The sequence below is a fragment of the Chenopodium quinoa genome, unplaced genomic scaffold (assembly GCF_001683475.1).
Source record: "Chenopodium quinoa cultivar QQ74 unplaced genomic scaffold, ASM168347v1, whole genome shotgun sequence".
In the NCBI taxonomy this organism is placed as follows: domain Eukaryota; kingdom Viridiplantae; phylum Streptophyta; class Magnoliopsida; order Caryophyllales; family Amaranthaceae; genus Chenopodium; species Chenopodium quinoa.
The window spans coordinates 217,986-240,628 of record NW_018744874.1 but is presented as its reverse complement, the minus strand read 5'-3'; the positions used below and the strand labels follow the sequence as shown (position 1 = coordinate 240,628).

The window sequence follows — 22,643 nt, the reverse complement described above, 5'->3', positions numbered from 1 at the left end:
CAAAGCTTCAGATGACAGTCATGTCTTTACCATTGTAACATTCAGCTTTACAAAGTAGAAATACAAAATTCAAGAGAAATTCTTTCCCTTGCTAAATTAAGTAAGCTAGTGATTAGATACAAGTACAAACCTAATCAAATGCAGAAGATCAAGAAAAATTAACCGAGAAAGGAATACAAACATTTGTTTGGGACACTCCAATTAAAAGGTTGTGATAATTCAGACTGATTTGCAGAAATAAAGGTTTTCCAATCTTCTAATGCAGTCTTTAGATCAGCAATTTTTCTGTCTAATCCCACACAACAATTAGCATGCATTGTACAAACCTTGTTGAAATCTCTGCTAGGCGAACAAAATCCACTAAAATAATCAGTATTCAAGAACCTTATTTTCAACCCAAGTAGTGCAACAACTGGATCATGCTTTATTCTGTTAAAAGCATCTTGTTCATGTAAATGTGGATACAAGTGTTTTGATGATACCCAAAAGTCGTAGAATTTGATGGTACGATTGTTAGACCTCGCGAAAAGAAAGCCCATGTTGGGGAAGTTGTTCAAGTCATACTGATCTCCATTGAATCGATCACATGAAGTTTGGAAGTCTGAATCATCAGTGATAAAATGTGGGAATGGATCTCGAAACCATACAACATCAGTATCCTGTAAAAGCAAAAAATATGCAGTTGATTATATATTATAGTTATGTTTGGTAATACTAATAAAAAAATGTGTCATTTCTTAAGATTACCGTTATAATGAAGTTATATTCCAAGGTCAAAATAGTTTGCAAGAAAGCAAGTCTTCTCCACAATATGTCCAAATACAGGGGTGTCATGAAGTTGGCTTGATGAGCAATTGCAGATGATTCATTAGTCTTCAGAAGATAACAATGGGAGACTAATGTCTGGCATCGAGTGTATGCGTCATCGTCGACTGCTATAACCAACAAATGGTTGAGAAGGTAGGCTGTATTGTTACCAATTCTGAAACTCTCTAGGAAGATATCGAAAATCGAGTTTGGTGCTGCCCATGCCTCGTTTAAGTATGTCAAGATCACTGTTTTCTCCTTTGTTGAAGCTGCCTTTAGAAGCTTTCTTAGTTCATAATACTCATCATGGACCTTCAAGTTTCAAAATTTTTGATAAAATGTAAGAAATCAAATCACATTGCATAAGAAAGCAAAAGGTTTTGCAAGAAAGAAAAGAACTACTCCCTTTATAAGAAAGGGGTGATCCTTTAATTTGGTAATTCTAAAAACACTTGAGAGAGTTGAGAAAACCCGAATTTAAATCCCTTTTCAGACAACTTTCCTCAATTCTTTGTTTATTTTCTCTAATAATTTTAGTTTTTATAAAAAAGAATTCTTATAAGGGTATCAATGTGTTATGGGTAAAAACTCAATTTTACCGGGCCATGTTAATTTATTAAAATAATGATGGAGATAGACAATGCCAAAATGTTACACGCTCTACATGTAACAAGTTATAATATGACATGATAAAGTTTCAAGCATTCAAAACAACGCATAGTTTAGTAACAAATTCTCGAACATGAAAAATTATATTTAATGCTTATCAGCAACCTTAAATTTATCGAAAATGCAAAAGAAAGGAAATTGATCTATTGTAACAAGAAAATTGTAGACTCACTTGTTCATCAAGGGGCGAAAATCTATTGAAACGATTGAAAGGAGAAGTGAAGCTTAAGACGAGGAATGCAAATGCAAGAGTTGAGATCAACACCGCAATTTTAAGCAATATTACAAAATTACATGGCCTTGTTGTTGTTGATGATGAAGAAGAAGAATTCATCAAATTCAAAATTGGACAACTCCAACCTTTTATCTCCACCATACGTCCTCCAATTGTTTTGGGGATCAAATTTGTTTATATTTCCACAGAAAAATTACAAGGGTTACATTATATATGTTTCGGATTGTAAGTTGAATTACATAGATTTCTATGTTGTTTAAGGAAACTATTGAGATCATATCATATCTTTGTGTGATTTGGTAGAATATTTGTAGCTCTATATATTTCCCAAGGTAAATCAATGAAAGGCAAGCAATTCTATTGTGATTATTTTCTATTTCTCTTTAATTCTTCATGGTATTACACTACAAGAAAAATCACTTTTCGTAGCGATTATTTCGTAGGGATTGTACATTCGCTACAATATGCAAGTATGTTTGTGAAATAACTAAGGATGTATCATTTTTACAATCGCCATGGTTTTCCCATATAAAATCGATACGGAAAACATAATAATACATATCCACACTATTTTTACACATTTATATAATTTTGAGAAATCGAATCATTTACAATCGCCACTAAATCCTAAAAATCGATACGAAAAGCCTTTTCAACACTAGATATATAAATATTGTTTGACAAAGAGTACATAAAATATGTCATAACTTATTGGTGAAACATTTAATATAAGAGTTTGAGGTTGCATGTTTGAATCTTGTAAAGATCATACGCAAGTTTTTTTTTTTTTGAAGAAAATGAGTTAAACATTTATAGCGATTGTAATCGCTACAATAATCACCATGATTGGATGTAGTTTTTCGTATCGATTATTGAGGCCAATCCCAGCGATATTGAAAACCACTACTAAAGGCTAAGGCAACGGGGGATATTGTATCGAATGACTATTCGTTGGGAAAGCATTTTGTTGCAATTACAATCGATACTAAAGGTTAAAATAATTGCTACGAAAAGGTTATTTTCTTATAGTGTTAAGAGCAAGGTTTGTTTTTTTTGATTTTTTTTTCTAAAACACCATGGCTGGTGACGATGTTCCACCACCGCCACCACCCAAGATTGAACCAAACTCTCCGTACTATTTAGGACCTCAAGATAGGCCTGGCGATTATATTACTCCGACTCGACTCAAAGGCGATAACTACGATGGGTGGGCTGCCGATATTCAGACTGCCCTTGAGGTACGTTGTAAATTCGAATTTCTTGATGGTACGATTACAGTGCCTGAATCACCATGTACGAAATCAGACTGGACTGCCATCAATGCTATGCTGATTTCGTGGCTCTCAAATACAATTGCTCCAGAGGTAAAATCCTCCCTTTCAAAATTCAGAGAAGCAAAGCCTTTTTGGGATCACCTCCAAAAACGTTTTGCCCAGACGAACGGTCCCCGAATTCAGCAACTTCGCTCTTCGATTGCTAAGTGTGAACATACCAAACTATGGCTGTTTCAGTATACTTTGGCAAATTACACGCTATATGGCAGGAGCTTGATCACCATGAGCCTCTAATCTCCTGCTCGTGCAGCTCCTCTTGTACAGCGGGAAGGCTTCACAAGCAGCGAACGAGACCAATCCCGTCTCCATGATTTTTTGATGGGGTTGTATTCGGATTACTACTCTTCTCTTCGTTCAAATATTTTGTCACAAGATCCTTTGCCAAGTCTAGACAGAGCGTATCAACTTGTAGTGCAAGAAGAACGGGTATACAATTCAAAAAAGGAGCACGAAACTAATCCCACCGAGGCAGTCGGCTTTGTGCTCCGAGCAACTACAGGTGGGGGCGTGGCTCTGTTTGTTCTCACTGTAAAAAATAGGGTCACGACTTCTCTACTTGTTGGTTTAAGGACCCATGTCCTCATTGTAAGAAAAAGGGACACGACCCTACTCGGTGTTTTGAAGTGGTCGGGTTTCCTCCGGGCTGAACATCAGGTCCGAAAGAGGCAGCAGCAGGTCCGGGCAAAAGGGGGGGAGTGTGTGTCAATGTAGCAGCAGCAGAGTCTACCGCGGCTCCTCCCTCGAATCCTGGCAGTAGCAGTGGTGTATTCACGGCTGAACAATGGAAATCCCTTTCAGGTTTTATTGGTAATACGAATATTCCTGAAAATCGTTTATACGGTAAGTTTGATGATTCTTGTTGGATAATTGATACCGGAGCTACTCACCACGTTACCGGTAATCAATCGTGGTTGTTTGACGCTCGTTATATTGAATGTCCGGTTGGTTTACCAAATGGTGAGAGTGTGTTAGCTACTTTGGAAGGTTTTGTCCGATTGTCCGATAAAATTACCATCACCGGAGTTCTTTTTGTGCCACACCTTAATTGCAATTTGCTTTCTGTTACAAAATTGTGATCAATTAAATGTTGTTGTCCAATTTAACTGTTATATGTGTGCTATACAGGACCGACTGAAGCAGCTGATTGGAACGGGAATTAGGCGAGTCGGACTATATTATTTCTTTGGCAAACTGGACGTGGTGCAACGTGTGTCTGTGGTTGAAGCAACGTCAGATTTGGAGCTTTGGCATAGGCGTCTGGGGCATCCTTCGGAAAAAGTAGTTAAGTTACTTCCGCATATTAATAATAAAAATAGTTTAGATAAGGGTTGTGAAGTGTGTTTCCGTGCTAAACAACCTCGAGACAAATTTCCTTTGAGGGATAATAAATATTCTAGAATTTTTGAGAAAATACATTGTGATTTATGGGGTCCATATAGACATGTTTCGTCATGTGGAGCTCGATATTTTTTTACCATTGTTGATGATTATTCGAGAGCAGTGTGGATTTATTTATTGCTTGATAAAACAGAAGTTTTTCAGATGTTTATGGCTTTTGTTGCTATGGTTGAGAGGCAATTTAATCAAACAATTAAAATTGTTCAAAGTGATAATGGAACCAAATTTAATTGTTTGATTGATTTTTTTTTTTTTACTGCTACTGGCATTATTTTTCAAACCTCATGTGTGGGAACTCCTCAACAAAATGGGAGGGTAGAGCAAAAACATAAACATATTTTGAATGTTGGGAGAGCCTTGATATTTCAAGCTAAATTGCCTATTTCTTTTTGGGGAGAATGCGTTTTGGCTGCAGCTCACTTAATAAATCGTACTCCAACTCCTCTTCTCCAAAACAAAACCCCATTCAATTTTTTTTTTCATAAACCTCCTTGTTTTGATGCTATCCGTACTTTTGGTTGCTTATGTTTTGCTCATCATAATCAAAAGACAAAGGGGGATAAGTTTGCTAGTCGGAGTCGTAAGTATGTATTTTTGGGTTACCCTTTTGGGAAGCAGGGTTGACGCCTGTATGATCTAGAATCTAAGGAATTTTTTGTGTCTCGTGATGTTAAATTTGTGGAAGACATTTTTCCGTTTGGTTGCCCGGATGATGTCAATATTGAGTTGGGAATTCATGGCACAACGAAGGATATACATGTTGATTTTGCGGATGTTGATTTTGGGATTGAAAAATGATGAAATAGCTGCTGAAAATAGGGAGGTGTCCACGACAAGGGGGGCTATGCGTGCCCAGCAGCCCACTGCCGCAGACACCCAGAACAGTCCGCAGCACTCCAGCTTTGATCAGCCCGCTGGAAAGGCTGCGGACGCTGATCAGTGCTTGCCAGTCCCGCACAGCGACAGTGCACAGCAGGCTGGCGACAGTGCACAACATGTTGGCGACAGCCCTCCGTCGTCCAGCACCAGCAGTCCGCACAGCACCACCATGTCCGATGCTCAGCAGTCCGAGTTAGGGCGCGGATTTCGGGAAAAATTCCCATCAGTTTTGCTCCGTGATTATGTCACACACTCGGTTTTTGCCAATAGTCCGTCTCCGCCATCCAATCAGTCTTCAGGTACTCCGTATCCCTTAGCACATTATATACATTGTGACAAATTTTCTGTGAATTATCGAAAATTTATTTCAGCTGTTGTTCAAACCAAAGATCCAACAACTTTCAAAGAAGCTATGCAGTCTGACGGATGGCGTAAGTCCGTGAATGAAGAAATTCGAGCTTTAGAGGACAATGGTACTTGGACTTTGGAGTCTCTTCCCCCGGGCAAAAAGGCACTCGGAAGTCAATGGGTCTATAAGACAAAGTTTCTTTCTAATGGCGAGGTTGAGCGCCTCAAATCTCGTTTGGTGATATATGGGAATCATCAGAAAGCAGGTGTAGATTTTGATGAGACATTTGCCCCGGTTGCTAAGATGACTATGGTTCATACTGTTCTTGCTATTGCAGCTGCCAAGAATTTGGAAATTCACCAAATGGATGTTCACAATGCATTCCTTCATGGTGACTTGGATGAAGAAGTCTACATGAAACTTCCACCCGGTTTTCAGAGTTCGGATCCTACATTGGTTTGCATATTAAGGAAATCACTTTATGGTTTGAAGCAAGCACCTAGATGTTGGTTTGCTAGGCTTACTACAGCCTTAAAACAGTATGGTTTCAACCAGTCTTATTCTGATTATTCATTATTCACTCATACTACTCGTGATACTCAGATTACTGTTTTAGTATATGTTGATGACCTAATTATTTCCGGGAACGATTCCGCTGCATTGTCTGTTTTTAAGGCTTATTTGTGTGATTGTTTCAAAATGAAGGATCTAGGTCCTTTGAAATGTTTTTTGGGGATTGAAGTGGCTCGTAGCTCTGCAGGTTTATTCTTATGTCAACGAAAATATACTCTGGATATTATTTCTGAGACAGGTCTATTAGGCGCGAAGCCTAGTGGTTTTCCCATGGAGCAAAATCACAAATTGGGATTGGCAACGGGCGATTTTCTTTCTGATCCAGAGCCATATAAACGGCTTGTTGGCCGTCTGATTTATCTTACTGTCACACGCCCTGACTTGGCGTATTTGGTTCATATTTTGTCTCAGTTTATGTAGCAACCTCGTAGTGAACATTGGGATGCTGCAATGAGGGTGGTTCGATAGATACTTGAAAGTGACTCCCGGACAAGGTATTTTATTGAGCTCTGATTGTGATTTAAATCTGCAGGGTTAGTTGGTGTGATTCTGATTGGGCTGCTTGCCCTCTGACTCGTCGTTCTTTAACTGGTTGGCTTGTTTTCCTTGGAAAATCTCCTATTTCTTGGAAAACTAAGAAGCAACCTACTGTTTTTTTTTCTTCTTCAGAGGCCGAGTATATATAGGTCCATGTCTTCGTGTTCTAAAGAACTAAAATGGGTGAAGGCTTTGTTGTTGAGTCTTGGAGTACAACATCCAAAGGCAATTAAGTTATTTTGTGATAATGAGGCAGCTCTGCACATTGCAAAGAATCCGGTATTTCATGAACGGACAAAGCACATTGAGATTGATTGTCACTTTGTTCGTGATGCGATTACAGAGGGGTGGATTTCTACATCTTATGTTCCGACATCTTCACAGCTTGCAGATATTTTTACAAAAGCTCTTGGGAAAGCACAGTTTGATTATCTTCTTTCCAAGTTGGGCACTTACGATCCGAGCGCTCCAACTTGAGGGGGGGGGGTATTGAGATCATATCATATCTTTGTGTGATTTGGTAGAATATTTAGAATATTTTCCATATAATTATCTTTTCTATTTTAGTTATTTTCCAAAGATCCTAAGATATCTTATGATACTAGGACTAGGATTGATATTGTAGCTCTATATATTTCCCTAGGTAAATCAATGAAAGGCAAGCAATTCTATTGTGATTATTTTCTATTTCTCTCTAATTCTTCAGAAATACAAATTACATTTCTATGACCAAATTGTGGGAGAAATGTATCACATGCATTGAACGTCTACGTATGCAGGGTAATTTTGTTTCTCAAGTACTTCGTCTCATATTTTATTTTTACACTATTTATATATTTTATATAGTTTACCTTATCATCCATGTAAAAATAAAAATAAAAATAAAAATAAATAAATAAAAAATTGTATGATTTATAATACTTGAGCTCTGTCAAAAATAAAATAAAATAAAAATTAATACACTTGAGCTTACATACTTGTTTTTACTATTGTAATTTATATTCATCTACATACAAATCCATTATATATGTATGAGGCCTTGACTAGTGGTTAACAGACATAAAGTATGATCCGTGTACGATTAATCACAAGAATAAATCATCCACCCCTATTTGTGATGGTGTGCCATTGTGGCTCGTTGATACAAAAATATTATATTATAATAAAATTACAAATCCATTACGTGCGAGAGTGAGGGATAACTCAAGTTATTAGAGTTTTTCTCCCGATCCCAGGAGATTTTGGGATTGTTTCTCTAAACACCAAAGGACGTGCGACATTTGTTAGGAACTCTCCAACGAAAGGGTCGTGTGACGGCCGTGTGATTATTTGTAGAAAAATATGTCTTCCAACTCTTTAACGCCGTATTTAGGTCAGCAATTTTCTTATCTAACCCAATACAACAATTGGCATGCATTGTACAAACCTTGTTAATATCTCTACTTGGTGAACAAAACCCGCCAAAATAATTTGTGTCTAAAAACCTTATTTTCACTCCAAGTTCTCTTAAAGAAGGTTCATGTTTTACTTTGTTTAATGCATCTTGTTCATGTAAATTGGGATATTTGTGTCTTAAGGATACCCAATATTCGTAGAATTTGATCGTGCGAGTGTTAGACCTTGCGAAAAGGAACCCAACGTTGGGAAAGTTGTTCAAATCAAATTGCCTGCCATTGAATCGATCACATGATGTTTGAAAGTCAGAATCAGGAGTAAAATGTGGGAATGGATCTCTAAACCATATAACATCTGTATCCTGCAATTTGAAATTTCAAGTCAATATTAAGATTTGTTAGATATAAATGGAAAAATTTAACTGTCAAACATTATGAAAAGCAAATACGACAATTAATAATAAATGTATTCCATAGAATAATGAAGACATGAAGTAGAAGGTTAAGTATGAAGAGATTTATTTAAGTTCGAGTATGTATTTTGTACAAGAAATTTTAATTATTTCGATTCTTTCTTGTTAAGAGAGACACGTCAATCCCTCCATATATCTTTTTAATACTCCATTTATACCATTATATGAGTAACTTTGTACAAAGTAGATTGTTTAATTTAATCAATTCAAGAAATATGAAGTATTAGAAAGATGGATTGTTTATATTCATTTCTATTTATTTATTAATTATGAAATCACTTACTCCAAAGTCTCATCTAAGGTGGTCCTATATCAATAACACATTTGACTTTCTTAATTAAATCAAGACCTAGAATGGAGTAAAACTTATTGATCTATCTATATCTATACTTCTATACTTTAGTATTTAAAAAGACAAATCACAAATTTTTCATATGACACATGACATCACAATTCACAAATCACTATTCACCCCATATGCCACATGTCATCTCTCTTAATATTTATGTTTAAGTCTTTATGTATTATACAACTTGCAAATTCAAGTAAGAAAATGAAGTGTTTCATTTCCACCATAATAAAATAATGTTTTAATTAATACACATTACATAAACATATAAATTATAATTAAAACACATTACATAAACATATAAATTATAATAAAAATTGTCTTTTCATCTCCTAGACTTTAAATATAATTTAAAATAATATGTCATTTTATATCCCACAATCTTCACGTGTATATATTTAACTAAATTCATTCATCTTCTTTCACGGTTCTACCCTCTCTCTTTTTTTCTTTTAAGTTTAGAAATGAAACAATCTTCCTACATATGAAAATAATTAGCCCAAGTAACAGCTCGTGCATTGAACGGGCCAAAAAACTAGTTAGTAATTAAAAAGCTAGGCATGCATACATCTTCTTCAAGTATGTTTACCAGATGTGTCAACTAATAAAAATCATACTCCTTAAAAAGTACGAGCAAAAATTAGTTGGAGAGTTTCGTAAGGAGATAGATAGAATTACCGTAATAACGAAGTTATAACCCAAGGTCAAAATAGTTTGCAAGAAGGCTAGTCTTCTCCATATCATATCCAAATAGTTAGGAGTCATGAAGTTAGCTTGATGTGCCAATGTAGAAGATGCATTTGACTTTAGAAGATAGCAATGAGAGACTAGCGTCTGGCACCGAGTATAGGCGTTGTCGTCGACTGCTATAACCAGCAAATGATTGAGAAGGTAAGCTGTATTGTTACCATTTCTGAAGCTCTCTAAGAAGATATCGAATATCGAGTTTGGTGCTGCCCATGCCTCGTTTAAGTATGTCAAGATCACTGTATTCTCCTTCGTCGATGCCGCTTTTAGAAGATTTCTTAGGTCATAGTACTCATCATGGACCTTAAAATTTAAAATCCATATTATTAAACAAAATGTTAATTAGTAAGTTGTTGGTTGGTTGGTTGTCTTAATTTTCTTAAGACAATGACAGGTGTGTATTTCAAAGTTTTATTGTAATAACGCCAAATCAACAATGTTACTCGATCTTACAAGTATAGTTACAAAGAAGTGAAGTGTAGTTTTAAAAACAAAATCTATTTATTGATTTATATAATGTTATTATGTAATTGACCTAAAAATAATAAATAAAATTAAAGTTGGTTATAGTTGTATTATATCCTTCAACAATCTTAACATTTGGAAAAACCTATTCTAATGGCTTAATTAAAATTATATACTCAATTGATTCAATTGGCCTAAGAATATTGCCATATCTCATATTGCATCATTGAAATGAAAGTGCTTGTGTGTACGCAATAATAATCTACTTAATTGTATTTAATAATAAGCTAATAGAAGTTGTACGAGTAACATTATTTCATTAATTTTTTTATTTCGACATATAAACAATGTTATAGTTTATGTTTTGAACTAAAAAATCAAAAATATAATATGGTTTTTTATTTTTTAAAATTAAGTAAACCCGAAAATACAAAATTAACAAAAGAACAATCATGGGTTATCATTAATATATTTCAATCACACAAGTATAATACGAAATTGCGAAGTAGTATATAAATATGATCTTTTAATTTGAAAAGTACTTGAATATAAACCTATGCCAAGTACGGTTTTTTTTTTTTTAAAAAAAAATAATTTAGTTTTTTTAACATATGCATGATCACAATTCATATATGCAAGATTGCAAGGTCATATATAAGTTTAGTTAATAGAGTACTTTTAAGGTATAAAGTGTACAATATGTGGAAAATAATTACTATGTACGTACTTGGTCTACACCGAGAGTATAATTTGAATTAACAATCATGTGATAAAACTATTATATATCACTAAAATTGAATTAAAATGCAAAATTTAAAAGAAAGGGAGCGAGTGTTAAGAGATCGAGACTCACAACTGACGAAGATAAATTGAAACGATTGTAGGAAGGAGATAACCGGGCGAAGCTAGGTAGAAACTCCCCATAGTTGTGGCATGAAGAGCAGTATAGGATGAAAAATGCAAGTGTTGAGATCAACACCGCGAATTTACTCGGCATGGAAAAATTGCAGGACATCATTGTTGATGATGAACTCGTCATGGCTACGAGTTTATATGCATGGAATGCGAGTCCCTCCAACCCTTAGCTTCTTTATTATCCAATCCTTAAGAGTGTCAACTGATGACCCCTTTTTTATAATGTTAGGATGACTTAAGATAGTTAAGTACCTTAGCTTCTTTACGTTATGAAGTGACAAATGATTTATCTTAACGCACATGCTTATTATTAAGACGTACGCATATCTTGTTTAAGTCTTTAATAGTTTAATTACGATAATTAAAATATAAAAAGATCGATTTCATGACTTGGAAATTTTGTAGACCATATGTCTTAGATAAGAAAGATTTAACAATGGTTTGTTGTGAGATGTTAAGTTACTTTTGTAAGCTTTGCTATATTATATCAAGCTCTACAAATAAAAAGAAGCTATATATATCATCATGTACATGTGCATTCAGTGAACACATACCAACTAATTTGGTTGACCGAATTTATTGAGATATAAAAGGAGCAATTTCGTACATATATGAGCTATATCACACTAATGGAAAAAAGGCCATCATATCCGTAACGGGCACAAAAGGGCCCATTCATAACGGACAGCGTCCGTTACGGGTGGCCATTGTTAAAATCTTAGTGAGTGGTGTTTAAAGTCAGATCAAAATAATATCATATACTACGTAATACGCTTTTGTGTTGTACTACTTGTGTAACAATCTTAGATTTCGATTATGCTCTCAAACATAGTTGAACAATTTATTTATTTATTTATTTGAAAAATAGTTGAATAATTTGTAAATTGTATAATCTATTTTTTTGTCCACTCTAATCACTCTCTAATTGTAATCTTTCTTTTCCCGTACGTATATACATAAACACTTTAAAGTCAACGTTGTTATCACATGACCTGGAGAAACTAAGGCTATAATTAAGCACCGCCACCCATTAATCTCAATAAATTATTGGTTAGAGAAGACTCTTACTTCCTCTGTCCCTGTTTATTTGCCCCATCACAAATAAATGAGTCAAACTTTCAAAACTTTGACCATAAATTCTCATTAATTAACAAGAGATAATGTAGTCATAAACTCATAATGTGAGGTCTTGTATGTTAGATTTATCTCATTGTACATTGTGTTGGTAAAATAACTGTTGAAATCAATAACAAACAAAAGATTAGAACTTTCCTGGATTGAAGATCCCAAACTCACAGTCGCGCCGTGGAACAAAATCCACTGCCTTAGAAGCGAAATACGCCACCACCGGTACAAGTTTCCTAGTGACGCACGCCCCCCAAGTTTAACGCAACTCTCTCCGTAATCCGTGCACCCGAACTCGAAGAGTGGAATTGCTCAAGAACTGTTCAGATTTCAAATGGTAGGTTTGTGTTTTCGGCTAAAAAGTGAATGAATCTTATGAAGAGGCAAGACTCGTATTTATATGAGTCACGGAAGAAGAAACACGCAAAGCAAACCGACCTAGGAAAAAAGGCGGGCCCGATCGGGCAAGCAACCGCCTGATCGGGCGCGAGATTAAGTTTCTCCAGACCTGGTGTCGCGCCCGATCGGGCGATCTAGAAAACCCATCCCGGGCGAGCCATCGGGCGAATCCGCCCGATCGGGCTCGTCAAAAACTCGAGTCCGCCGCCCGATCGGGCGCTAAAGTTCTCTTATTTTCCTTGGCCACCTCCGCCCGATCGGGCGAGGGCCGCCCGATCAGGCACGAGCATCCGTTTGCATTACCTATTTCCAACACATTGTATTAATATCAGGTTTTTATAATTTTTTACGCGTTTAGAAATAAAGTTATATAATACCTCCGGTCCACTTTACTCGCAACTATTTCCCTTTTGGGGTGGTCCAAATTACTTGCAACTTTCCCATTTCTTTCCTTTTTTAGTAACTTTTTAGTGGTAAAGTTACCATTTTACCCTTACTTTTATTTTAAAACACCCTAATTAAAAAACTAATTTTATCTAATTACCTTAAACCCTAACATAAATTAAGTTAATTATTTTCACCAAAATCAACCCCTTTCCATCTAATCAGCCACCTTCATCTTCCTCCTCATCACCATCATCAAATTTCTACATCTTCTTGCTCATCCCTATTTTTTTTTCTCTCCTCCTTCAACCTGTCTTGATTTCAACGGCGATTTTCGGTGAGTTTTATCAGATTTTAGGGGCGATTTCCGACGACTGAGTTTGACGTCGAAGGAATTTTCCGGCGATAATTCGGCAGACTCCTTTGCGAGTGTTCGCTGCATTTCCTTCTGGTGGCGAGCTAGCAAATCGGTTGCTGGGTTTGTGGGTTCGTGGATCTTTGGGTTCGTGGGTTTGTGGATCTTTCGGTCTGTGGGTTTAGGGTGGTTTCAGATCGTTGGTGGGTTTCTCTCTCCTCTCCTTCCTCGTGGTTTAAGATCGGCTGCAGCGTGGTCTACAATCGTTGGCCTCGTGGGTTTCAAATCGGTGGGTTGGGGTTGGTGGTTTCGGTGTTGTTTGTGTTGGCGTGGTCTAAGATCGGTGGCCTCGGGTCTGCTGGGTTGGTTGTGTCGATGTGTTGGGTTGGTGGTCGTGGCTGGGTGTGGTCGTAGGTTAGTGTTCGTGGTCTGGGTTTGGTCGTTGGTTTGATGGTCGTGGCTGGGTTGGTGGTCGTGGTTGGGTTGGTGGTCATGGCTGGGTTCGGTGGTAGGTGGTGGTAGTGGCTGGTGGGTGTTTTCTGTGCAGCTAGGTGGTGCCGGTAGTGGTGGGTAAATTTTAAATAAATTTAATTGAATTTGTTTTTTTTTTTTAAGGTTGAATTAAAACTTAAGCATATACCCTTATCTTTCAATAATCATGCTTATGATCTTTTGTCTCGGCCTTCGCAATCACTCTTAAAGTTGTTAGTAAAGTGGACCGGAGGTAGTACATTTTAAAATATTTATTGAAGACCGTGAAAAGTCAATTGAAGAAAAAAAAAAAGGAAAAAGAAGGGATAGAGGAAGTACTAGCTTGTATCTTTCACTTCCAATCTCTAATTAGTAACTTAGTAGACATAGGAAGGAGAGATTAGCTAGGGCAAAAACGAAACATCTATGAATAGAATAAAACTTGAGAATTTTTAATTAAGATTGGTTTAATTACTTTATACAAAATAAATTACAATTTGGTTGTATTTAAGATTGGTTTAATTACTGTTGGATTTAGTGAGTGTATCCCAAATTCCATGAACCCACAATTTTAATGATGATTGCTTATGAGCATACTACAAGTTTTTTGGTTGACATTTGCATTATGTGGTGAATATAATATTCATATATAATCTTTAGTAATAGAACAATAATGCAATAAATATAAGAAGTATTATCAAAGTAGTACAGAGCATATTCAATTGTGTCGTATGGTACACAAGAAGTAGAACAACGGATTAGACCCACCAATCAACGTCGGCATTTGAATCTCCAATGAGAAGATTGTTGTGTATAATTAGCCTTTTGATATGAAGATAAATATCTCCTCCAATCTTCAAGTGAAGTTTTTAGAGCAGCAATTTTGTTACTCAACCCAACACAACAAGTAGAATGCATGGTACAAACCTTGTTAAAATCTCTACTTGGTGTACAAAACCCGCCAAAGTAATCCGTATCCATAAACCGTATTTTCAACCCGATTAATTCAATAAATGGATCAAATTTTATCCTGTTGAAAACACTTTGTTCATGTTTTGTTGGATATAAGTATCTTTTAGATAACCAGTAGTCGTAGAATTTGATTGTACGATTGTTAGATCTCGCAAATTGAAACCCTACATTGGGGTAGTTGTTCATGTCGTACGGGTCACCATTGTATGCATCACTTGATAATTGGATGTCTGAATCATCATCCGTGATTATATGTGAAAATGGATCTCGAAACCATAAAATATCAATATCCTGAAAAAAAAAAAAAAAAAAAAAAAGATTTAGTATTTACTAGTATGATTAATTATATCATAACTCCTAGTTTGGTATGGTACGTACATGATGAATGTGACAATGTGTCATATTTATCTAAAAGAAAAACACGTGATATTTTATATATTCTACGAATATTCTCTATAAATTTCTTAAAAAATACGGACTAACGGAGTATAATATTATTAATGTAATAAGGAAGTTATAACCCAAGGTCATAATAGTTTTCGAGAAAGCTATCCTTCTCCATATCATATCCAAATAATTAGGAGTCAAGTAGTTAGCTTGATGAGCCAATGTCGATGATGGTGCGTTTGATCTAATAAGATAGCAATGGGAGACTAGCGTCTGGCACCGAGTATAGGCGTTGTCGTCGACAGCTATAACCAGCAAATGGTTGAGAAGGTAAGCTGTATTGTTACCATTTCTGAAACTCTCCAGGAAGATATCAAACAATGAATTTGGTTCTGCCCATGCCTCGTTCAAATGTGCCAAGATTACTGTATTAACCTTCATTGATACCGCCTTTAGAAGATTTTTTTAGCTCGTAGTACTCATCATCATGGACCTTAATTAATAGATATTTATCAGTGAAATATACAGCAAGAATTAATGTTAAAAAATACGTAATAAAATATGTTATAATGATAACGATATCACCCTGATCCGTAGTAATAAGGTATATTATTTATTTATTAATAATACTCTGTATTTGTTAACAATTGCTAATAAAGTAATAAGTACTATATATAAAAATAATTTATTTAATTATAATTTATAAATAATACGGAGTATAACATAAAAAAATGGAGGAAGTATGGGGATATGAATATTTTTTTTATTTTTTTTTTGTTTATTAGAGAGCCATAAGGACCGGGGAGCTCTAACAACTTGAGTTATCCCTCACTCCCAGGGATCTGAATATATGATGATTCCAATTCTAATTTATTTACTTTTGATTAAGATACAGCAATATACTTTTTTCAAAAAAAAAAAAAAAAAAAAAAAAAAAAAAGAAGAAAAGAAAATGATATAGCAATATACGAATTTTAAAAAATTAATGTGTATACGAAGTACAAACAACATACGGAGTATTATAAAACGAAGTATATCAAAGCGCAAAAAATAATTTTTTTTTTTTAAAAAAAGGTATATCATAGCGCAAACTTAATAAACACAAAAATCACTTACAAGTTCATTTCCAGGGGTTGGTAAGGAAGATTCACTGGATCCTTCATAAAATGTAAATCCAGAAAAACTGAGGTACGAATCAAAATTGTACAACATTAGACATAAAATTGTACAAATTGACAGTAACATTAGCACTACTACGGCTATTCTAACATAATTTGGTACTTTTTTTGAATTACTGTTTTTATAATTATACTTCATTTTCGTTGTAATTGGGTTGTTCTTCCACTCTCAATAATTTTTTTTTTTAAAAAAAAAAAATTATAAGAGGTGAAGGGGTTATTATACATTTATAACAATAGAATCTTCCTTACCCCAAACAAAGATATTTAGAAAGAATAAAAAATAAATACTAAAAGGAAACAAACTTTTTGATCCTATACCTTTTTTTTTTGGTGATTATATTACCTTTTAAGCAATATTTGTTGCTTATATGCCTCTAACTTGTTTGCAATCGTGACAGAGAGGTCATGAGATCAAATCTCATCCACATTTTTTATTAAGTTGAATATATAGCCGTTGGGTGTTAATAAAAAGCCCTATATAGGGGAGTCACATTGGGGGGAGGGGTGAATAGAGTATATAAATTAGGTCTTTAATCATTACTTTTAAGACTTTAATTGAGTTGGCCTTTTAACAAGACGGATAAAATGATAATTGATAAATATATACTCTTTCGTTCTATTTCATAATATATAACGAAGTGAACTAACATAGTTTGATATACTTCAATTCGTTGATATTTATATAACAAAGTAACAAAATAAGTCCCAAAGAACGAGTCTATATAAAGCTAGATGTGTTTCATAAGTATTCTTAGATAGTCTGAGCCATAATAGACTAGTCAAGTGGCCAGCCTAGCTAGCTTTAATTTACAATAGATGCTTAGTTAAGAATATCTTCAAAACATCAACCCATTTTTAATTCAATTAGAAGTGTATATTGCATAATGTATTTGAATTACTATGAAACAATATTACATAAATTAAAATGGATATTGCAAACTATAAAAATTCAAATCTGCAGTATACAAATAAAGAGTACAAAAAATATACGGGAACAATTATTTCATAGGTAAATTGTGGTGAACAACTCTCGTAGATTTCTTGATTTCTCTATTCAAATGGTTGGGGTACCATGTTTGGTAGTAGGGAGGAGATGAGGTCTTTGTGACTTGTTCCATTTGAGCCTAATTAAACCCTAGGAACGACCCTCTTTATATAGGACTTATATATATATTTTTAATATTATCTCCTTATTTGCATATATTTAATTAACACCTAATAATCAACAAAATTTCGGTGTCAACAGATACTTCCTCTTTTTTCGTTAGTTTTAATTGCACCATTTACATGTAATTTAAGATGGTTCTCAAAATTTAACATGAATCTCGTCTGTTTCAATGTTGTACACCTATATATAAGCCTGGCCTAATTCCACCTAAAACGGTCTCTAAGATATCATTCAATTCAATGCAAGATATAGAAAAAATATATTTCTATGTAACAAGCTTATTAATTATAATTACTCCGACTATAACGTACACCTGAATGTATATAACATTCATCTACGTACAAATACATTATATGTGACATTCTTTAGGAACACTACAATGAAAAGGTTGTGACATGGCCGTGAGATTAATATCTGTAGAATAATAAGCCTTCCAATTCTCTAATGTAGTTTTTAGGTCAGCTTTTTTGCTATCTAACCCAACACAACAATTAGCATGCATGGTACAAACCTTGTTAAAATCATTACTTGGTGAACAAAACCCACTAAAATAATTTGTGTCTAAAAACCTTATGTTAACTCCAAGTTCTCTGAAAGAAGGTTGATGTTTTACTTGATTAAATGCATCTTGTTCATGTAAATTGGGATATTTGTGCCTTAAGGATATCCAAAACTCATAGAATTTGATCGTGCGATTGTTAGACCTTGCAAAAAGGAACCCAACGTTGGGAAGGTTGTTCAAGTCATATTCATCTCCACGGTTCCAATCACATGAAACTTGGATGTCTGAATTATTATCAGTCATTATATGCGGAAGTGGATCTCGAAACCATACAATATCACTATCCTGTAAAACAAAAAAATATATATTCAATATTAAGTACTATAGATAGGTTTATTTTGTCAAAGCACGTACGCAGTAATAATAATGTGTCATTTTTGTAAACATAACATTTAATTTCCTCTTTTCACTTTTAGTTGCAACAATTTGACTAAAAGTGTGAGGACTTTTATTGGGGTAAAACTGTTAAAGTAAATGGAAAAAGTAGTTATGATTATTACCGTAATAATGAAGTTATAACCCAAGGTCAAAATAGTTTGCAAGAAGGCCACTCTTCTCCATATCAAATCCAAATAATTAGGAGTCATGAAGTTAGCTTGATGAGCCAATGTCGATGATTCATTTGATCTAAGGAGATAGCAATGGGAGACTAGCGTCTGGCACCGAGTATAGGCGTTGTTGTCGATAGCTACAACCAGCAAATGGTTGAGAAGGTAAGTTGTATTGTTGCCTATTCTGAAACTCTCTAAAAAGATTTCAAATATTGAGTCTGGTGCTGCCCATGCCTCGTTCAAATATGCCAAGATCACTGTGTTATCCTTCATTGTTACTGCCTTTAGAAGAATTCTTAGCTCATAGTACTCATCATGGACCTTAAAATTTGATCAAACCATTATTAATGAAATACATTATACATAAGAACAATTAATGGATGAAATTGAACAATGATCGTAACAATGAGGATGCCCCAGTTTCTCATGGTGAGAAACAAATTTTATTCAATTGTGGAGCCCACGATAATGAAAAAGTTATTGATTTACTCACGATAATGCCCCATGAGAAACAAACTATGAAAACAGAAATAATGCATCGAACATATGTGTGTATTCATTTTATTTGATTGTTTTGCTATCTCATATCGATCTACCTTTTTCTTACACGAATTATTCACTTATTCTTTGGTTTATCAACTAATAACTTACACTCATATATATTTTTACTTAGTTCTAAGAGGAAAAAAAGTCTTATTACCTTAAGTATTTACCTCTTGATCTCTAGCTTACACCAATTCTTCTTATTATTCTTTGTTTTAGTAATCTTTAGTATATGTTATGCAACTGTTCTATTGAATAAAAATAGTTTTTAGTGAATTTAGACTAATGTTAATTTAAAAAAATAATTGATTAAATTATTAAATTTATTCTCAAGCTTATATTAATGACCAAAAATATATTTTGCTTAATAATAATAATAATAATAATAATTTGGATTATTATTGTTAATTTTTTTAAAAAATATATTTTGATAATAGAAAGACATATACGTCTTCTACAAATGAAATATAACTTTAACAAATACATTAAATAGAATCAGATAATGGTTTCCTGAGAGTGAGGGATAGCTGCGCTCAAGTGGTTAGAGTTTTCCTCCGATTCTCACCACCGCTCTTGTGGCTCTCTAAACTCCATAAAAAACAGATAATGCTTTCCTTCATCAAATCTACTCCCTTGATTGTTATTATTATTTGATTTATTTCCAATATTTTACATTTGTTGATCAAGATTATAAAATATTTTTTTAATAAATTAAATTAATTTTAGTTATAATACTCTGTATAAGATACATGCCTATTTAATTTGAATAAAATTTAACCTAGAAAGTTTGGGGAGCGACCATTTGCACCAATTTATGATACTTATCTAACTAGGCTACTGAATACAAATTAAAATATACATATACATCATACAATATAATATATCATCGCGCAAAATTAATATCAAACACGTACAAATTAAACAAAGAAGAAATTAGACACAAATATCAATCACTTACGAGTTCACTTTCAGATGGTGGTATGAATGGTTCATCGTCGTAACCCTCAATGTATATAAATTGGCTAATATTGATGTACGGAGCATAAGTGTACAACATCAGAAATGAAATTGTACATATTAAGAATAACATCACTACTTTTAATATTCTAACACAATTTTTTGAATAATTGGTATTATTCATTTGTGTTGCAATTGAGTTATTGCTCTTCATACTAGTAGAAATGTATTGTAAAGGGAACATATACATATATACCAATGTAATCCCCTAGTAAAATTAAAATAATGAGAAAGGAAACAAAGGAAACAAATTTATATGATCCTAACCCTTTTTTGATCATTTTCCTTTGCAGTAATATATATTTGTTACTTAATGTTTGGGTCCAATTTAGTCCAATTGGGTCTAGGCATTAAATGATTCAATTAAAAGCCCAAGGTCAAGGTTCAACTCTCCAATTGTGCTAAAGTCAAAGATCAGCCCTCTCAGCAAGCCAATTGGGCTAAGGCCCAACTTCTCCATGTATGAAGAGGTATAAAAGCCATCAATATTACATTTTTAGGGGGATACACATTCATTCACATATTCTCATAGATTCCCATACATTCTCATATATTCTCATATATTCAAGCAAAGCCTCAAGCAACTAATTCTCTTGCATAGTGTTCTCTTTCTACACATTGTACTGACTTTAGCATCGGAGGGGCCTTCCTCGGCAACACCCCCGAGGCTAGTTTACGTGTGTTTACTGTGCAGGAAACCTTCGGCCCAACATTACTTGGACCGAATCTAGTCTTCTCCGTTTCAGCGGACCTTCGGCAAGGTCCCATTGTTTTCACCCGAAATAATTTGGCGCCGTCTGTGGGGAAGACTTTCAAAATCTTTAAGCCAAATTTCTAACCAAGATCATCTTGCAATTATCTTAGTAGCAATGGCTAAGAACCACAAGAGCAAAGGCCTCCGTCAAAGAGCGGGCGAAAAGCCTAAAACCCCTACACCATCACCTTCGCCGGACCGGAACTCTCCCAAGGGTGCCAGCTCGGGGGGAGGATCATACAAGGAGGATTCCCTTTCTCCCGTAATTCATGACTCTCATTATAGGCCGAGTCACTCTCGGTCTAGCAGGGGTGAGTCCGATCATAGGACACATTCAGTGCCCCAAAGCCAACCATCGACTGTGCGCCCTCATTCCCATACTCGGCCGAGGACCCCTTTGACGGGACCCAGCTCGGAAGAGGTGGCAAGAGCGCTGGCAGTGCTCATGGAGGCGATGAGGGCACAAAATATGCCTCCACCTCGTGATCGAACTCCTCCGCATACCCGGCATCAGCGGAGGAAGCTAGACCATGATGGTGGGAAGCTTCCTTCCTTCCGGGATTTGGAAGAGTGGGAAGAGGATACCTGGAAAAATGAAAAAGAGAGGAAAAAGAACCCTCAATTTTTAAGAGGATCCTCATCCTCCCGACCAGAAACGCATAAGAGCAGCAGCTCAGCTTCTCGGCCAGAATCTACTCACCGAGAACCTGAGACTGTTCGCCGAAACGTCCTCGACCGACTCGGCGGCAAGGAACCGAGCGTGCGCAGTCGCCTCTCGTTCCCTGCGGCCAAGGCCCAGACTTCCCAGCTAGGGACGAAAACCACTCCTACCTCTCTAAGAGGGCGGAGCGCGGTCCCTTCGGCCAGGAACAAGGGCAAGGCCGTTATGCTACCCGCCAGTTCGCCATTCGAGCAATGGATACTGGAAGAGCACGTGCCCACGGTTAAAATACCATCGCACGTCACATATGACGGGACCTCGGATCCGAAGGATCACGTGGCCTCGTATGAGACTCATATGCATCTTTGCCCCAGATCCGAAGCGACTTGGTGCAAATATTTCCCAACCACTCTCAAGGGGGTCGCGCAAGCGTGGATCTCCAAGGGAGTAAAGCAAGGCTCCATAACAGGGTGGGATGATCTGTCCTCCAAATTTAGGAGCAAGTTTTCCACGGCAAACCGCCGAGAGAAGACTACTGCGGAACTCATGAGTCTGCAACAGGGGGAAACCGAAAGCCTCCGAGACTATCTGACCCGTTTCAGTAACGAGTCATTCAGCGTCTCTCAGCTGGACCAGGGGCTAGCCGTTTTTGCAATGCAGAATGGCCTTCAGCCTGGGAAGTTCCTAGACTTCATGGTCATGCATACTCCGCAGACCTTGGAGGAAGCTCTGAATGCCTCGGATAAGTTCATCCGAGCCGAAGAATGGAACAAAGCGAAAACCCAACCTCAATTTGGGGGAGGGAAACAAAAACAAATACCCTTGTTTGAAGGCCAAGGTCATAAGGCAAAGGGAAAGTCAAAGGCCTCGGAGCAATCTTCGGCCAGCGACCCAAAGAAGGAAAAATCTGCCTCATACACAGGCAGATACGAATCCTACACTCCGATCTCTCTTCCACGTGCCAAAATTTACAGCGTGACGAAGGAGGA

The 22,643-nt window shown here is 35.7% G+C and overlaps 3 protein-coding genes and 1 pseudogene across 3 annotated transcripts; all 4 read right to left on the bottom strand.

Moving 5' to 3' along the window:
• Positions 1–158: 158 nt before the first annotated feature.
• Positions 159–1,852, bottom strand: LOC110704844 (uncharacterized protein At4g15970-like). Its single transcript, XM_021882659.1, has 3 exons — positions 1,649–1,852; positions 748–1,119; positions 159–659 (listed from the first exon to the last, which is right to left on the bottom strand). Exons 1-3 carry the CDS (start codon positions 1,850–1,852, stop codon positions 159–161), a joined length of 1,077 nt encoding a protein of 358 aa, XP_021738351.1.
• Positions 1,853–7,334: 5,482 nt separating this feature from the next.
• Positions 7,335–11,936, bottom strand: LOC110704947 (uncharacterized protein At4g15970-like). Its single transcript, XM_021882758.1, has 3 exons — positions 11,063–11,936; positions 9,676–10,047; positions 7,335–8,537 (listed from the first exon to the last, which is right to left on the bottom strand). The coding sequence occupies exons 1-3, from the start codon at positions 11,246–11,248 to the stop codon at positions 8,037–8,039; spliced, it is 1,059 nt and encodes a 352-aa protein (XP_021738450.1). The 5' UTR covers positions 11,249–11,936; the 3' UTR covers positions 7,335–8,036.
• Positions 11,937–13,999: 2,063 nt separating this feature from the next.
• On the bottom strand, positions 14,000–16,534 carry LOC110704843 (annotated as a pseudogene).
• Positions 16,535–17,915: 1,381 nt separating this feature from the next.
• Positions 17,916–20,279, bottom strand: LOC110704842 (uncharacterized protein At4g15970-like). Its single transcript, XM_021882658.1, has 3 exons — positions 20,181–20,279; positions 18,629–19,000; positions 17,916–18,413 (listed from the first exon to the last, which is right to left on the bottom strand). The coding sequence occupies exons 1-3, from the start codon at positions 20,277–20,279 to the stop codon at positions 17,916–17,918; spliced, it is 969 nt and encodes a 322-aa protein (XP_021738350.1).
• Positions 20,280–22,643: the final 2,364 nt, after the last annotated feature.

Bases quoted from the DNA above. Each gene is read 5' to 3' on its own strand.
- LOC110704844 (XM_021882659.1), bottom strand. From the start codon at position 1,852: ATGGTGGAGATAAAAGGTTGGAGTTGTCCAATTTTGAATTTGATGAAT. The intron at 1,120-1,648 runs GTGAGTCTACAA...TGAAACTTGAAG, and splicing joins TTTCGCCCCTTGATGAACAA to GTCCATGATGAGTATTATGA. The intron at 660-747 runs GTAATCTTAAGA...TTGCTTTTACAG, and splicing joins AATATAACTTCATTATAACG to GATACTGATGTTGTATGGTT.
- LOC110704947 (XM_021882758.1), bottom strand. From the start codon at position 11,248: ATGACGAGTTCATCATCAACAATGATGTCCTGCAATTTTTCCATGCCG. The intron at 10,048-11,062 runs GTGAGTCTCGAT...TTAAATTTTAAG, and splicing joins TCAATTTATCTTCGTCAGTT to GTCCATGATGAGTACTATGA. The intron at 8,538-9,675 runs GTAATTCTATCT...TTCAAATTGCAG, and splicing joins GTTATAACTTCGTTATTACG to GATACAGATGTTATATGGTT.
- LOC110704842 (XM_021882658.1), bottom strand. From the start codon at position 20,279: ATGTTGTACACTTATGCTCCGTACATCAATATTAGCCAATTTATATAC. The intron at 19,001-20,180 runs GTAAGTGATTGA...TCAAATTTTAAG, and splicing joins CACCATCTGAAAGTGAACTC to GTCCATGATGAGTACTATGA. The intron at 18,414-18,628 runs GTAATAATCATA...TTTGTTTTACAG, and splicing joins GTTATAACTTCATTATTACG to GATAGTGATATTGTATGGTT.